General features: G+C 22.6%; 3 protein-coding genes and 2 pseudogenes across 3 annotated transcripts; 3 read left to right on the top strand and 2 right to left on the bottom strand.

The window, feature by feature from the left end:
* Positions 1-259: 259 nt before the first annotated feature.
* Positions 260-9,907, top strand: LOC129759735 (NADH-ubiquinone oxidoreductase chain 1-like). Its single transcript, XM_055757254.1, is given in 2 exon segments — positions 260-332; positions 8,957-9,907. Coding segments are annotated over 2 exon segments (858 nt in total). The 3' UTR covers positions 9,742-9,907.
* An 81-nt stretch (positions 9,908-9,988) lies between these two features.
* LOC129759731 (NADH-ubiquinone oxidoreductase chain 6-like) lies at positions 9,989-11,697 on the bottom strand (the record flags this gene model as incomplete). Its single annotated transcript, XM_055757252.1, is given in 1 exon segment — positions 9,989-11,697. A coding segment is annotated over 1 exon segment (558 nt), but the record flags the coding sequence as incomplete, so codon positions are not given.
* A 390-nt stretch (positions 11,698-12,087) lies between these two features.
* Positions 12,088-13,425, top strand: LOC129759732 (NADH-ubiquinone oxidoreductase chain 4-like; annotated as a pseudogene).
* A 214-nt stretch (positions 13,426-13,639) lies between these two features.
* LOC129759733 (NADH-ubiquinone oxidoreductase chain 5-like) lies at positions 13,640-15,229 on the top strand. Its single transcript, XM_055757253.1, is given in 3 exon segments — positions 13,640-14,645; positions 14,648-14,764; positions 14,767-15,229. Coding segments are annotated over 3 exon segments (969 nt in total). The 5' UTR covers positions 13,640-14,011; the 3' UTR covers positions 14,985-15,229.
* Positions 15,230-16,085: 856 nt separating this feature from the next.
* LOC129759734 (cytochrome c oxidase subunit 3-like) lies at positions 16,086-17,538 on the bottom strand (annotated as a pseudogene).
* Between the last annotated feature and the right edge of the window lie 8 nt (positions 17,539-17,546).

The following is a 17,546-nucleotide window of genomic DNA, read 5'->3' as shown; positions in this document are numbered from 1 at the left end:
ATGAAATTTTAGTACAAAGATTGTGCAGTTTCTCATTCGGTTAGGAAAACCATTTTTTCAAAAAAAAATGTGGAAGAGAGGTGAAACACTTGAAGAGTGTAAGCCGGTTTCCACTGCTAGGTTATGTAAATATGAATGCAATGGTAAATCTCTGTCAATGCAACACCGGCTCCTGAATCTGAGCTGAATCAATGGAGAAGATGGGACGTGCATTTGAACAACAACGAAAGTAGTAGACAACAATGGGGATGCTGTGAGAATGAAACGACCGACTAACTGTGAGAAAGATAGCTTCCATGACGATGATGATGATGATGATGATGATGATGACGGTAAAATTTCTATGAGCTTGAAGAGGAGAAAATGCGCATTAAGAATGTTGGAAAGCTTTTCCGAAATGCTATGGTTAAATGTTGGGAGAGCGAATGCTAACAAGTGGATTGAAAGATTAAATTTATACGACTATTATTTGAGACTACCCTCTTTCGTAAGTGAACACTGCTGCACTGTAGAAAGAATATTGGCAGGGGCATGCATTGAGAGTTTACAACTGATAGGACTGGAAATCACTCATATATTTAATTTTATTTATTATTTATTATTATTTATTATTATTATACTTTTATCACACATTTAAAGGATTTCAACATTTCTAAATTTTTGGACATTTTTTGTTATTTTTATCAAATTTTTTTTCAATATGTGCCTTTTGTGACGTTTAACAAAAGTGTTATAATATATTTTTGCCTGTTTGTAAATTTTGTGTAATTTTTATGCATTATTGTGAAAATTGAGTCAAAAATAATCCAAATTTATTATTTTGGTAACATTATTGTAACTTTTCGGGTAACGTTATTGTTAATTTATGTATTTTTCATGACATTTCCATAGTACTTTTTGGTCGTTTTGGTGTCATTTGTGTTCCATTTTGAAGTCAATCTATCTGTTTGTCATTTTTTAAGACACTTTCGTAACATTTAAGTGACTTTCTTGTGGAATTTTTTGTCATTTTTGTGTCATTCATTGAACCATTATTAAAAACATTTTTGAAATTCGAACACTTTTTGGACGCTTGAGAACATCTTCTGATCTCAAAAACTTTTTGGGCAATTTTAAACAATTTTTTTAGAAAAGTTTGGAAAACTTCGAAAACAGTTTTGAAGCAGTTGAACGATTTGTTTAGGAAATTTTCAAAAATAATGAGAATTTTCAAATAAATTCTACAAGGGCAGCAAGCAGCTACAAATATCTTGAAGTTTCGAAACAATTGCATTGTTTCTCTGATGAGATATTTTTGGGACAAATCATGGCATTTTTTAGACATTACTTGAATGCTTTTGAGTCTCTTAAAAATGACTGAGACTGTTTTTGAATTTTTGTGTTAGGCTTATAAACTGTGTTGGAATAAATTTGCAACATTTTTTTTATTTATAAATTTTATAAACTTTTGCAACCTTTATAGATATTTTTCATGAAAATGTTTTGACTATTTGAGACATTTTCTGGATTTGAGCGGCAATTTTGAAACATATTTGAAACATTTTACCAATATTTGAAATGTTCTATCAGATTTTCAGATTTTTCCAAGATGTAGTATCGAATCGCATGTTTAAATACCAGAATTACAAAAAAAAACTTTTTGAGAAAATTTGGCTTAGTCTTAGGTCGTTTTTTACTTACTTACTTACTTACTTACTTACTTACTTACTTACTTACTTACTTACTTACTTACTTACTTACTTACTTACATACTTACTTACTTACTTACTTACTTACTTACTTACTTACTTACTTACTTACTTACTAACTTACTTACTTACTTACTTACTTACTTACTTACTTACTAACTTTCTTACATACTTACTTACTTACTTAATTACTTACTGATTAGCTTACAAACAACTACGACCAATGTCATTTTCAAAAACATTGTCAAGGACATTCTAGGAAAATCAAGTCGTTTTGGTAAGTTTATTAACGGTTAAAGATTATTTGAGATATGCATGTTATATTTTTCTGCTCTCCACACATTTTTCAGATTTCTTTATAAATCTATGGAGGTAATTTTGGGATTTTCTTAAAAAAAATTTGCATGTTCAAAATTGTCAAAATTGTAAAAATTGTCAAAATTGTCAAAATTGTCAAAATTGTCAAAATTGTCAAAATTGTCAAAATTGTCAAAATTGTCAAAATTGTCAAAATTGTCAAAATTGTCAAAATTGTCAAAATTGTCAAAATTGTCAAAATTGTCAAAATTGTCAAAATTGTCAAAATTGTCAAAATTGTCAAAATTGTCAAAATTGTCAAAATTGTCAAAATTGTCAAATGTCAAAATTGTCAAAATTGTCAAAATTGTCAAAATTGTCAAAATTGTCAAAATTGTCAAAATTGTCAAAATTGTCAAAATTGTCAAAATTGTCAAAATTGTCAAAAATTGTCAAAATTGTCAAAATTGTCAAAATTGTCAAAATTGTCAAAATTGTCAAAATTGTCAAAATTGTCAAAATTGTCAAAATTGTCAAAATTGTCAAAATTGTCAAAATTGTCGAAATTGTCAAAATTGTCGAAATTGTCAAAATTGTCGAAATTGTCAAAATTGTCAAAATTGTCAAAATTGTCAAAATTGTCAAAATTGTCAAAATTGTCAAAATTGTCAAAATTGTCAAAATTGTCAAAATTGTCAAAATTGTCAAAATTGTCAAATTGTCAAAATTGTCAAAATTGTCAAAATTGTCAAAATTGTCAAAATTGTCAAAATTGTCAAAATTGTCAAAATTGTCAAAATTGTCAAAATTGTCAAAATTGTCAAAATTGTCAAAATTGTCAAAATTGTCAAAATTGTCAAAATTGTCAAAATTGTCAAATTGTCAAAATTGTCAAAATTGTCAAAATTGTCAAAATTGTCAAATTGTCAAAATTGTCAAAATTGTCAAAATTGCCAAAATTGTCAAAAATTGTCAGAATTGTCAAAATTGTCAAAATTGTCAAAATTGTCAAAATTGTCAAAATTGTCAAAATTGTCAAAATTGTCAAAATTGTCAAAATTGTCAAAATTGTCAAAATTGTCAAAATTGTCAAAATTGTCAAAATTGTCAAAATTGTCAAAATTGTCAAAATTGTCAAATTGTCAAAATTGTCAAAATTGTCAAAATTGCCAAAATTGTCAAAAATTGTCAGAATTGTCAAAATTGTCAAAATTGTCAAAATTGTCAAAATTGTCAAAATTGTCAAAATTGTCAAAATTGTCAAAATTGTCAAAATTGTCAAAATTGTCAAAATTGTCAAAATTGTCAAAATTGTCAAAATTGTCAAAATTGTCAAAATTGTCAAAATTGTCAAAATTGTCAAAATTGTCAAAATTGTCAAATTGTCAAAATTGTCAAAATTGTCAAAATTGTCAAAATTGTCAAAATTGTCAAAATTGTCAAAATTGTCAAAATTGTCAAAATTGTCAAAATTGTCAAAATTGTCAAAATTGGCAAAATTGTCAAAATTGTCAAAACTGTCAAAATTGTCAAAATTGTCAAAATTGTCAAAATTGTCAAAATTGTCAAAATTGTCAAAATTGTCAAAATTGTCAAAATTGTCAAAATTGTCAAAATTGTCAAAATTGTCAAAATTGTCAAAATTGTCAAAATTGTCAAAATTGTCAAAATTGTCAAAATTGTCAAAATTGTCAAAATTGTCAAAATTGTCAAAATTGTCAAAATTGTCAAAATTGTCAAAATTGTCAAAATTGTCAAAATTGTCAAAATTGTCAAAATTGTCAAAATTGTCAAAATTGTCAAAATTGTCAAAATTGTCAAAATTGTCAAAATTGTCAAAATTGTCAAAATTGTCAAAATTGTCAAAATTGTCAAAATTGTCAAAATTGTCAAAATTGTCAAAATTGTCAAAATTGTCAAAATTGTCAAAATTGTCAAAATTGTCAAAATTGTCAAAATTGTCAAAATTGTCAAAATTGTCAAAATTGTCAAAATTGTCAAAATTGTCAAAATTGTCAAAATTGTCAAATTGTCAAAATTGTCAAAATTGTCAAAATTGCCAAAATTGTCAAAATTGTCAAAATTGTCAAAATTGCCAAAATTGTCAAAAATTGTCAGAATTGTCAAAATTGTCAAAATTGTCAAAATTGTCAAAATTGTCAAAATTGTCAAAATTGTCAAAATTGTCAAAATTGTCAAAATTGTCAAAATTGTCAAAATTGTCAAAATTGTCAAAATTGTCAAATTGTCAAAATTGTCAAAATTGTCAAAATTGTCAAAATTGTCAAAATTGTCAAAATTGTCAAAATTGTCAAAATTGTCAAAATTGTCAAAATTGTCAAAATTGTCAAAATTGTCAAAATTGTCAAAATTGTCAAAATTGTCAAAATTGTCAAATTGTCAAAATTGTCAAAATTGTCAAAATTGCCAAAATTGTCAAAAATTGTCAGAATTGTCAAAATTGTCAAAATTGTCAAAATTGTCAAAATTGTCAAAATTGTCAAAATTGTCAAAATTGTCAAAATTGTCAAAATTGTCAAAATTGTCAAAATTGTCAAATTGTCAAAATTGTCAAATTGTCAAAATTGTCAAAATTGTCAAAATTGTCAAAATTGTCAAAATTGTCAAAATTGTCAAAATTGTCAAAATTGTCAAAATTGTCAAAATTGTCAAAATTGTCAAAATTGTCAAAATTGTCAAAATTGTCAAAATTGTCAAAATTGTCAAAATTGGCAAAATTGTCAAAATTGTCAAAACTGTCAAAATTGTCAAAATTGTCAAAATTGTCAAAATTGTCAAAATTGTCAAAATTGTCAAAATTGTCAAAATTGTCAAAATTGTCAAAATTGTCAAAATTGTCAAAATTGTCAAAATTGTCAAAATTGTCAAAATTGTCAAAATTGTCAAAATTGTCAAAATTGTCAAAATTGTCAAAATTGTCAAAATTGTCAAATTGTCAAAATTGTCAAAATTGTCAAAATTGTCAAAATTGTCAAAATTGTCAAAATTGTCAAAATTGTCAAAATTGTCAAAATTGTCAAAATTGTCAAAATTGTCAAAATTGTCAAAATTGTCAAAATTGTCAAAATTGTCAAAATTGTCAAAATTGTCAAAATTGTCAAAATTGTCAAAAATTGTCAAAATTGTCAAAATTGTCAAAATTGTCAAAATTGTCAAAATTGTCAAAATTGTCAAAATTGTCAAAATTGTCAAAATTGTCAAAATTGTCAAAATTGTCAAAATTGTCAAAATTGTCAAAATTGTCAAAATTGTCAAAATTGTCAAAATTGTCGAAATTGTCAAAATTGTCAAAATTGTCAAAATTGTCAAAATTGTCAAAATTGTCAAAATTGTCAAAATTGTCAAAATTGTCAAAATTGTCAAAATTGTCAAAATTGTCAAAATTGTCAAAATTGTCAAAATTGTCAAAATTGTCAAATTGTCAAAATTGTCAAAATTGTCAAAATTGTCAAAATTGTCAAAATTGTCAAAATTGTCAAAATTGTCAAAATTGTCAAAATTGTCAAAATTGTCAAAATTGTCATAATTGTCAAAATTGTCAAAATTGTCAAAATTGTCAAAATTGTCAAAATTGTCAAAATTGGCAAAATTGTCAAAATTGTCAAAACTGTCAAAATTGTCAAAATTGTCAAAATTGTCAAAATTGTCAAAATTGTCAAAATTGTCAAAATTGTCAAAATTGTCAAAATTGTCAAAATTGTCAAAATTGTCAAAATTGTCAAAATTGTCAAAATTGTCAAAATTGTCAAAATTGTCAAAATTGTCAAAATTGTCAAAATTGTCAAAATTGTCAAAATTGTCAAAATTGTCAAAATTGTCAAAATTGTCAAAATTGTCAAAATTGTCAAATTGTCAAAATTGTCAAAATTGTCAAAATTGTCAAAATTGTCAAAATTGTCAAAATTGTCAAAATTGTCAAAATTGTCAAAATTGTCAAAATTGTCAAAATTGTCAAAATTGTCAAAATTGTCAAAATTGTCAAATTGTCAAAATTGTCAAATTGTCAAAATTGTCAAAATTGTCAAAATTGCCAAAATTGTCAAAAATTGTCAGAATTGTCAAAATTGTCAAATTGTCAAAATTGTCAAAATTGTCAAAATTGTCAAAATTGTCAAAATTGTCAAAATTGTCAAAATTGTCAAAATTGTCAAAATTGTCAAAATTGTCAAAATTGTCAAAATTGTCAAAATTGTCAAAATTGTCAAAATTGTCAAAATTGTCAAAATTGTCAAAATTGTCAAAATTGTCAAAATTGTCAAAATTGTCAAAATTGTCAAAATTGTCAAAATTGTCAAAATTGTCAAAATTGTCAAAATTGTCAAAATTGTCAAAATTGTCAAAATTGTCAAAATTGTCAAAATGTCAAAATTGTCAAAATTGTCAAAATTGTCAAAATTGTCAAAATTGTCAAAATTGTCAAAATTGTCAAAATTGTCAAAATTGTCAAAATTGTCAAAATTGTCAAAATTGTCAAAATTGTCAAAATTGTCAAAATTGTCAAAATTGTCAAATTGTCAAAATTGTCAAAATTGTCAAATTGTCAAAATTGTCAAAATTGTCAAAATTGTCAAAATTGTCAAAATTGTCAAAATTGTCAAAATTGTCAAAATTGTCAAAATTGTCAAAATTGTCAAAATTGTCAAAATTGTCAAAATTGTCAAAATTGTCAAAATTGTCAAAATTGTCAAAATTGTCAAAATTGTCAAAATTGTCAAAATTGTCAAAATTGTCAAAATTGTCAAATTGTCAAAATTGTCAAAATTGTCAAAATTGCCAAAATTGTCAAAAATTGTCAGAATTGTCAAAATTGTCAAAATTGTCAAAATTGTCAAAATTGTCAAAATTGTCAAAATTGTCAAAATTGTCAAAATTGTCAAAATTGTCAAAATTGTCAAAATTGTCAAAATTGTCAAAATTGTCAAAATTGTCAAAATTGTCAAAATTGTCAAAATTGTCAAAATTGTCAAAATTGTCAAAATTGTCAAAATTGTCAAAATTGTCAAAATTGTCAAAATTGTCAAAATTGTCAAAATTGTCAAAATTGTCAAAATTGTCAAAATTGTCAAAATTGTCAAAATTGTCAAATTGTCAAAATTGTCAAAATTGTCAAAATTGCCAAAATTGTCAAAAATTGTCAGAATTGTCAAAATTGTCAAAATTGTCAAAATTGTCAAAATTGTCAAAATTGTCAAAATTGTCAAAATTGTCAAAATTGTCAAAATTGTCAAAATTGTCAAAATTGTCAAAATTGTCAAAATTGTCAAAATTGTCAAAATTGTCAAAATTGTCAAAATTGTCGAAATTGTCAAAATTGTCAAAATTGTCAAAATTGTCAAAATTGTCAAAATTGTCAAAATTGTCAAAATTGTCAAAATTGTCAAAATTGTCAAAATTGTCGAAATTGTCAAAATTGTCAAAATTGTCAAAATTGTCAAAATTGTCAAAATTGTCAAAATTGTCAAAATTGTCAAAATTGTCAAAATTGTCAAAATTGTCAAAATTGTCAAAATTGTCAAAATTGTCAAAATTGTCAAAATTGTCAAAATTGTCAAAATTGTCGAAATTGTCAAAATTGTCAAAATTGTCAAAATTGTCAAAATTGGCAAAATTGTCAAAATTGTCAAAACTGTCAAAATTGTCAAAATTGTCAAAATTGTCAAAATTGTCAAAATTGTCAAAATTGTCAAAATTGTCAAAATTGTCAAAATTGTCAAAATTGTCAAAATTGTCAAAATTGTCAAAATTGTCAAAATTGTCAAAATTGTCAAAATTGTCAAAATTGTCAAAATTGTCAAAATTGTCAAAATTGTCAAAATTGTCAAAATTGTCAAAATTGTCAAAATTGTCAAAATTGTCAAAATTGTCAAATTGTCAAAATTGTCAAAATTGTCAAAATTGTCAAAATTGGCAAAATTGTCAAAATTGTCAAAACTGTCAAAATTGTCAAAATTGTCAAAATTGTCAAAATTGTCAAAATTGTCAAAATTGTCAAAATTGTCAAAATTGTCAAAATTGTCAAAATTGTCAAAATTGTCAAAATTGTCAAAATTGTCAAAATTGTCAAAATTGTCAAAATTGTCAAAATTGTCAAAATTGTCAAAATTGTCAAAATTGTCAAAATTGTCAAAATTGTCAAAATTGTCAAAATTGTCAAAATTGTCAAAATTGTCAAAATTGTCAAAATTGTCAAAATTGTCAAAATTGTCAAAATTGTCAAAATTGTCAAAATTGTCAAAATTGTCAAAATTGTCAAAATTGTCAAAATTGTCAAAATTGTCAAAATTGTCAAAATTGTCAAAATTGTCAAAATTGTCAAAATTGTCAAAATTGTCAAAATTGTCAAAATTGTCAAAATTGTCAAAATTGTCAAAATTGTCAAAATTGTCAAAATTGTCAAAATTGTCAAAATTGTCAAAATTGTCAAATTGTCAAAATTGTCAAAATTGTCAAAATTGTCAAAATTGTCAAAATTGTCAAAATTGTCAAAATTGTCAAAATTGTCAAAATTGTCAAAATTGTCAAAATTGTCAAAATTGTCAAAATTGTCAAAATTGTCAAAATTGTCAAAATTGTCAAAATTGTCAAAATTGTCAAAATTGTCAAAATTGTCAAATTGTCAAAATTGTCAAAATTGTCAAAATTGTCAAAATTGTCAAAATTGTCAAAATTGTCAAAATTGTCAAAATTGTCAAAATTGTCAAAATTGTCAAAATTGTCAAAATTGTCAAAATTGTCAAAATTGTCAAAATTCTTACATGATCTGAGTTCAAACCGGCGTAAGCCAGGTTGGTTTCTATCTTTAATTAATTATTATATTATAGTACGAAAGGACCTAATATAAAAAATATAAATTTTAATAATTTGAATATTAATAATTTTATTTAACTATTTTGGCAGATTAGTGCAATAAATTTAGGATTTATTTATATAATTTAATAAATTATAAATAGTATTGTTTTTAATAGATTATTTATTATCATTAGTTGGAAGCTTATTATTAGTTATTTGTGTAATAGTTGGAGTTGCCTTTTTAACTTTATTAGAACGAAAAGTATTAGGTTATATTCAAATTCGAAAAGGTCCAAATAAAGTAGGATTTTTAGGGTTATTACAACCTTTTAGAGATGCTGTAAAATTATTTACTAAAGAACAAACTTATCCTTTATTATCTAATTATATTTTTTATTACTTTTCTCCTATTTTTTCTTTATTTTTATCTTTATTAATTTGGATATGTATACCTTATTTAATTAAATTATATTCTTTTAATTTAGGAGTGTTATTTTTTTTATGTGTTACTAGTTTAGGTGTTTATACTGTTATAGTAGCTGGGTGGTCTTCTAATTCTAATTATGCATTATTAGGGGGGTTACGTGCTGTTGCTCAGACAATTTCTTATGAAGTTAGTTTAGCTTTAATTTTATTAAGATTTATTTTTTTAATTGGTAGTTATAATTTTTTAGATTTTTATTTATATCAAAATTATATTTGATTTATTATTTTTTGTTTTCCTTTATCTTTAGTATGATTTGCTTCATGTTTAGCTGAAACTAATCGTACTCCTTTTGATTTTGCTGAAGGAGAATCTGAATTAGTTTCTGGGTTTAATGTAGAATATAGAAGTGGGGGATTTGCTTTAATTTTTTTAGCTGAATATTCAAGTATTTTATTTATGAGAATATTATTTAGTGTAATTTTTTTAGGAAGAGATATTTATAGTTTTTTATTTTTTTAAAATTAACTTTTATTTCTTTATATTTATTTGAGTTCGAGGAACTTTACCTCGATTTCGATATGATAAATTAATATATTTAGCTTGAAAAAGATTTTTACCTTTATCTTTAAATTATTTATTTTTTTTTATTGGGTTAAAAATTTTTATTTTATCTTTTTTATTTTAATGAATTTTTTTTAGTATAAATTAATAGAAGATTTTACTTCTTTCTTATGTTTTCAAGACATATACTATAAAAGCTTATTAATTTAAATTAATTTAATAATTTATCTCAAAATTTTGTTAATAAAGGATTAACTAAAAAATAAAGAAAATATAATACTGTTAAAATTTGTCCTACTAATACATAAGGATCTTCTACTGGACGAGCTCCAATTCAAGTTAATAATCTTGAAATAATTACTATATTTCAAAATAAAATTTGATTTAAAGGGTAAAATTGTAATCCTCGGAATTTACTAATATGTGTAAAAGGTAAAATAGCTAAAATAGCAATTGATAAGACTAATGCAATTACTCCCCCTAATTTATTAGGAATTGATCGTAAAATTGCGTATGCAAATAAAAAATATCATTCTGGTTGAATATGAACAGGAGTAACTAAAGGATTAGCAGGAATAAAATTTTCTGGATCTATTAATAAATAATTAAATTTTCAAATAAAAGCAATTAAAATTCAAATAAATACAATAAACCCTACAATATCCTTATAAATAAAATAAGGATGAAATGGGAATTTTATCTACATTTGAATTTAATCCTAAAGGATTGTTAGATCCTGTTTGATGTAAAAATAATAAATGAATTATTATAAGAGCTAAAATAATAAAAGGAAGAATAAAATGAAATGTAAAAAATCGGGTTAAAGTAGCATTATCTACTGCAAATCCTCCTCAAATTCATTGTACTAAATCTGTTCCTAAATAAGGAATAGCAGATAATAAATTAGTAATTACTGTTGCTCCTCAAAATGATATTTGTCCTCAAGGTAAAACATAACCTAAAAATCCTGTTGCTATTACTATAAATAAAATAATAACTCCTGTTATTCAAGTAGGAATAAATAAATAAGAACTATAATAAACTCCTCGTCCTACATGAGAAAATAAACATGCAAAAAAAAATGATGCTCCATTTGCATGACAAATTCGTAAAAATCATCCATTATTTACATCTCGATAAATATGATTTACTCTATTGAATGCAGTTTCAATATCTGCTGTATAATGTATAGCTAAAAATAGTCCTGTTAAAATTTGAATAATTAAACATAATCCTAGTAATGATCCAAAATTTCATCAGGCAGAAATATTTGATGGGGCAGGTAAATCAACTAATGCATTATTAGCAATTCTAATTAGTGGGTGATGTTTTCGAAAAGGTTTATTCATTAATTTATTATATTGGTCGAAGAGGACCATAATTTTTTTTTGTAATTTTTACAGTTACTAATAAAGTTAAAAATAAATAATTGATTAAAATTAATGTAATTAAATTTGTAGGAAAATTATATATTTTATTTAATATAATTGTATTTTCTAAAATTAATATTTCTTGATTAAATAAGTTATTTATTTCTTGATTTGTAATAAAATTTTCAATTAATGATTTATCAATAATAAATGAAAACATAATTGATAAAATAATTATAATAAGGAAAAAAAAAATTAATTTTATAGATAAATTAAATATTTCATTTGATGAAAGAGAAGTTACATAAATAAATAATACTAATATTCCTCCTATAAAAATTAAAAATAAGACATATGAAAATCAAAATGTTTTTATTATAATTCCGGTAATTATTGAAATTAATAAAGTTTGAATTAATAATATTATTCCTATTGCTAAAGGGTGTTTTATTTGTATAAAAATAAATCTAGTTAAAAATCTAATTATTATAATAAAATTTAAAATATCAAGAAATAGTTTAAGTAAAATATTAATTTTGGGAATTAGTGATAAAGTAATTTAACTTTTTTCTTGAAGTTTTAAAAAAAATATTTTTATTTTTAGTTTACAAGACTAATGTTTTTTTTAAACTATTAAAACTAATGTTAAATATATATATATATGTTTTTATAATATTAATATTTATTTTTGGTTGTATTACTTTTATTTCTACTCGAAAACATTTATTATGTACATTATTAAGTTTAGAATTTATAGTATTAACTTTATTTATATTAATATTTTTTTATTTAAATTTTATAAATTTTGAAAGATTTTTTAGAATATTTTTTTTAACTTTTTGTGTTTGTGAAGGAGTTTTAGGTTTATCTATTTTGGTATCTATAATTCGTACTCATGGAAATGATTATTTTCAAAGATTTAGCGTTTTACAATGTTAAAATTTTTTTTTATAATTTTATTTAGTTTTTTATTATTATTTTATAAAAATATTTATTGAATGGTTCAAAATTTATTTTTTTTATTTACTTTTATTTTTATAATTAATATTAGTTCTTTAAATTATTTTATAAATATTTCTTATTATTTTGGTATAGATATAATTTCTTATGGGTTAATTTTATTAAGCTTATTTATTTGTTCTTTAATATTAATAGCAAGAGAAATAATTATTCGGCATAATAATTATATTTATTTATTTACTTTTATAATTTTATTTTTGTTATTTATGTTATTATTAACTTTTAGTTCTATAAGAATATTTATATTTTATTTATTTTTTGAAAGAAGATTGATTCCAACTCTTTTTTTAATTTTAGGTTGAGGTATCAACCAGAACGATTACAAGCAGGAGTTTATTTATTATTTTATACTTTATTAGCTTCTTTACCTTTATTAATTGGTATTTTTTATATTAAAAGTTCTAGTTTTTCTATAAATTTTATATTATTAAATATATTTAGCTTATATAATTTAAATTATTTATATTTATGTTTAATTTTTGCTTTTTTAGTAAGATGCCGATATTTTTAGTTCATTTATGACTTCCAAAGGCTCATGTAGAAGCTCCTGTTTCTGGTTCAATAATTTTAGCTGGAGTTTTATTAAAATTAGGGGGATATGGTTTATTACGAATATATAGAATTTTACAAATTTCAGGAATAAAATTTAATTTTATTTGAATTGGAATTAGTTTAGTTGGAGGAGTTTTAGTTAGATTAATTTGTTTATGACAAATAGATTTAAAATCTTTAATTGCTTATTCATCTGTTGCTCATATAGGTATTGTTTTAGGAGGATTAATAACTATAACAAATTGGGGGTTAAATGGTTCTTATACTTTAATAATTGCTCATGGATTATGTTCTTCAGGATTATTTTGTTAGCTAATATTTCTTATGAACGGATAAGAAGACGAAGTTTATTAATTAATAAGGGGATATTAAATTTTATACCTAGACTTTCCTTATGATGATTTTTATTATGTTCTGGAAATATAGCTGCTCCTCCTACTTTAAATTTATTAGGAGAAATTTCTTTAATAAATAGAATTGTTAGTTGATCTTGATTAACTATAATTATATTATCTTTATTATCTTTTTTTAGAGCAGCTTATACTTTATATTTATTTGCTTATAGTCAACATGGAAAAATTTATTCTGGAAATAATTTTTTTTCTGTTAGTAATATTCGAGAATATTTATTATTAATAATACATTGGTTGCCTTTAAATTTATTAATTTTAAAAAGAAATTTTTGTATATTATGAATTTATTTAAATAGTTTAATTAAAATATTGATTTGTGGTGTCAATGATATGAAATTTTTCATTTTAGATCATGTATTATGTAAATTATTGTAAAAATAGTTTTTATATATTATTTTTTATTAGTTTTAAGATTATTTTTAATTAGTTTAAAATTTTTATTAAATGATTTAGTTTATTTTATTGAATGAGAAGTTGTTTCTTTACATTCAATATCTATATAACTTTTTTATTTGATTGAATAAGTTTAATATTTATATCTTTTGTTTTATTAATTTCTTCTTTAGTTATTTTTTACAGAAATCAATATATAGAGGCAGATTTTAATGTAAATCGATTTATTTTATTAGTATTAATATTTGTTATATCTATAATATATTAATTATTAGTCCTAATTTAATTAGAATTTTATTAGGATGAGATGGTTTAGGATTAGTTTCTTATTGTTTAGTTATTTATTTTCAAAATATTAAATCTTATAATGCTGGAATATTAACAGCTTTATCAAATCGTATTGGAGATGTTGCCTTATTATTAGCTATTGCTTGAATATTAAATTATGGGAGATGGAATTATATTTTTTATTTAGAAATAATGAATAAAAGATTTGAAATAAATATTATTGGTGTTTTAGTTATATTAGCTGCAATAACTAAAAGAGCACAAATTCCTTTTTCTTCTTGGTTACCTGCAGCTATAGCGGCTCCTACTCCTGTTTCTGCTTTAGTTCATTCTTCTACATTAGTAACTGCAGGAGTTTATTTATTAATTCGGTTTAATATTTTATTAGAAAATACTTTTATAGGAAATTTTTTATTATTAATTTCTGGACTGACAATATTTATAGCAGGATTAGGGGCTAATTTTGAATTTGATTTAAAAAAAATTATTGCTTTATCTACATTAAGACAGTTAGGTTTAATAATAAGAATTTTATCTATTGGTTATTATAAATTAGCATTTTTTCATTTATTAACTCATGCTTTATTTAAGGCTTTATTATTTATATGTGCAGGAGTTATTATTCATAATATAAAAAATATTCAAGATATTCGTTATATAGGGGGATTAAGTATAAGTATACCTTTAACTTCTAGATGTTTTAATATTGCTAATTTGGCTTTATGTGGGATACCTTTTTTAGCGGGATTTTATTCAAAAGATATAATTTTAGAAATTGTTTTATTATCTTATATAAATTTTTTTTCTTTTTTTTTGTTTTTTTTAGAACTGGATTAACAGTTTGTTATTCTTTTCGATTAGTATATTATTCAATAACTGGAGAATTTAATAATCTTTCTTTAAATATATTAAATGATAAAAGATGGACTATAAGATTTAGAATTTTTTTTTAATAGTAATAGCTATTATTGGGGGTAGAATATTAAGTTGATTAATATTTTTTAATCCTGAAATAGTATGTTTACCATTAAATTTAAAATTATTAACTTTATTAATTTGTTTAATAGGGGGTTTTATAGGATATTTAATTAATTATGTTTCATTATTTTTTTTAAATAAATCTTTAATAATATATAATTTTAGTTTTTTTAGAGGAAGAATATGATTTATACCTATTATTTCAACTTTAGGAATTGTAAAATTTCCATTAGTTTTAGGTAAAAATTCTTACCAATATTTTGATCAGGGTTGAAGTGAATATTTTGGGGGTCAGATATTATATAATCAATTAAAATATTATTCATTATTAGTACAAGAATTTCAAAATAATAATTTAAAATTTATTTATTAAGTTATATATTATGAATAATTATTTTAATTTTAATAATTATAATTTTAAATTAAAATAAATTTAAATAGCTTATATTTAGAGTATAACATTGAAGATGTTAGGGAAATTATTTTAATTTTTAAATAAAATTATTTATAAAAAATAATTTTTTATTTTTACATTGAAAATGTAATGTTTTATTTAAACTATATAAATCTTTTTTGAAATATGATGAACAAGAAAAAGCTGCTAACTTTATTCTTTAATGGTTTAATTCCATTTATATTTCTTAATTGGAGATAAAATCTCAATGATATCATTAACAGTGATATACCTCTTTTTGGTTTCAATTAAAAGGTAAATTGAATAAATCAATACTTTTAAATGCAAATTAAATGTTATAGTTAACTATTACCCTAATTTTTAAATTTAAAATATGGGTGTAGGATTTTCACCTAAGATTAGGCCGAAACTAATTGCAATTTATCGCTTCATATTTTTTTTAAAAAATTTATTTATTTATTTCATTCTAAAGCTCCTTGATTTCATTCATGATATAGCCCAATTAGTAAAATAAAAATAAAAAATAAGCTTGTGATTGTTCAACTAATTAAATTTGATGATTTAATAATTATAATTATAGGTAAAATTAAAGCAATTTCTACATCAAAAATTAAAAAAATAATAGCAATTAAAAAAAATCGTAAAGAAAAAGGAAGGCGAGAATAATTTATTGGATCAAATCCACATTCAAATGGAGAAGATTTTTCTCGGTCAATAATGGTTTTTTTTGATAAAAATGAAGCAAGTAATATTACAATTACTGTAATAATAAAAATAATTATACTTATTATTAATAGTATTAACATTATTTATACTGAAAATTTTTTAGTCCTTATGATTGGAAGTCAAATATACAATTATATACTTTATAAATATTTTATCCTCCTCATCAATAAATTGAAATATATAAAAATAATCATACTACATCAACAAAATGTCAATATCATGCTGCTGCTTCAAATCCAAAATGATGATTTCTTGAAAAATGAAAATTTAAGTGTCGAAGGAAACAAATTAATAAAAATGTTGTTCCAATTAAAACATGTAATCCATGAAATCCAGTTGCTATAAAAAATGTTGACCCATAAACACTGTCAGCAATTGTAAATGGAGCTTCAATATATTCATAAGCTTGAAGAATAGTAAAATAAATTCCTAATAAAATTGTAAAAAATAATCCTTGAACAGCTTGAGTATGATTACTTTCTATTAAGCTATGATGAGCTCAAGTTACTGTTACTCCTGAAGCTAATAAAATTGCGGTGTTTAATAAAGGAATATGAAAAGGATTAAATGCTACAATTCCTATAGGAGGTCAAATTATTCCTAATTCAATTGTTGGGGATAAGCTTCTATGAAAAAAAGCTCAAAAAAAAGAAATAAAAAAAAATACTTCTGACACAATAAATAAAATTATTCCTCATCGTAATCCTAAAGTTACAATAAAAGTATGAAGTCCTTGAAATGTGCCTTCTCGCGAAATATCTCGTCATCATTGATATATAGTTAGTAAAGTAATAATATTACCTAAAATAAATAAATTTAAATTATATTGATGAAATCATTGAACTAATCCTGTTACTGTTGTTATTGCTCCAATTGCTCCTGTTAAAGGTCATGGGCTATAGTCTACTAAATGAAATGGATGATTATGATTTGACATTAGTTTAAATTTTTAATTGACTTCACTTGAATATAACGTTCTTAATACAGCAAATACATAAGATTGAATAATGGCTACTGCTGATTCTAAAACTAATAATGCAATTTGAGTTGTTAAAATTAAAGATAAAATTACGTAAGAAGTGCTTATTGGCCCTGTGTTTCCTAATAATGTTATTAATAAATGTCCTGCAATTATATTAGCTGTTAATCGAACTGCTAAAGTTCCTGGACGAATTACATTCTAATTGTTTCAATACAAACTATAAAAGGTATTAAAACAGCAGGAGTTCCTTGAGGAACTAAATGAGCAAATATGTGTTGAGTATGACAAATTCATCCATATAATATGAAAGATAATCATAAAGGAAATGCTAATGTTAAAGTTAAAGTTAAATGACTAGTTCTTGTAAAAATATAAGGAAATAAACCTAAAAAATTATTAAATATAATTAATGAAAATAACGAAATAAATATTAAAGTTCTTCCATTATGTCCATTATTTCCTAATAATGTTTTAAATTCTTTATGAAGAGTTAATAGAATATTATTTCAAATTACTTGAAATCGATTAGGTATTAATCAGAAAGAACTAGGAATAATTAAAAGGCCAATAAAAGTTCTTAATCAATTTAATGACATATTAAAAATAGTAGTTGAAGGGTCAAAAAC

Source organism: Uranotaenia lowii, unplaced genomic scaffold, assembly GCF_029784155.1.
Source record: "Uranotaenia lowii strain MFRU-FL unplaced genomic scaffold, ASM2978415v1 HiC_scaffold_256, whole genome shotgun sequence".
NCBI lineage: Eukaryota > Metazoa > Arthropoda > Insecta > Diptera > Culicidae > Uranotaenia > Uranotaenia lowii.
This window is presented reverse-complemented; position numbering and strand designations above follow the sequence as displayed.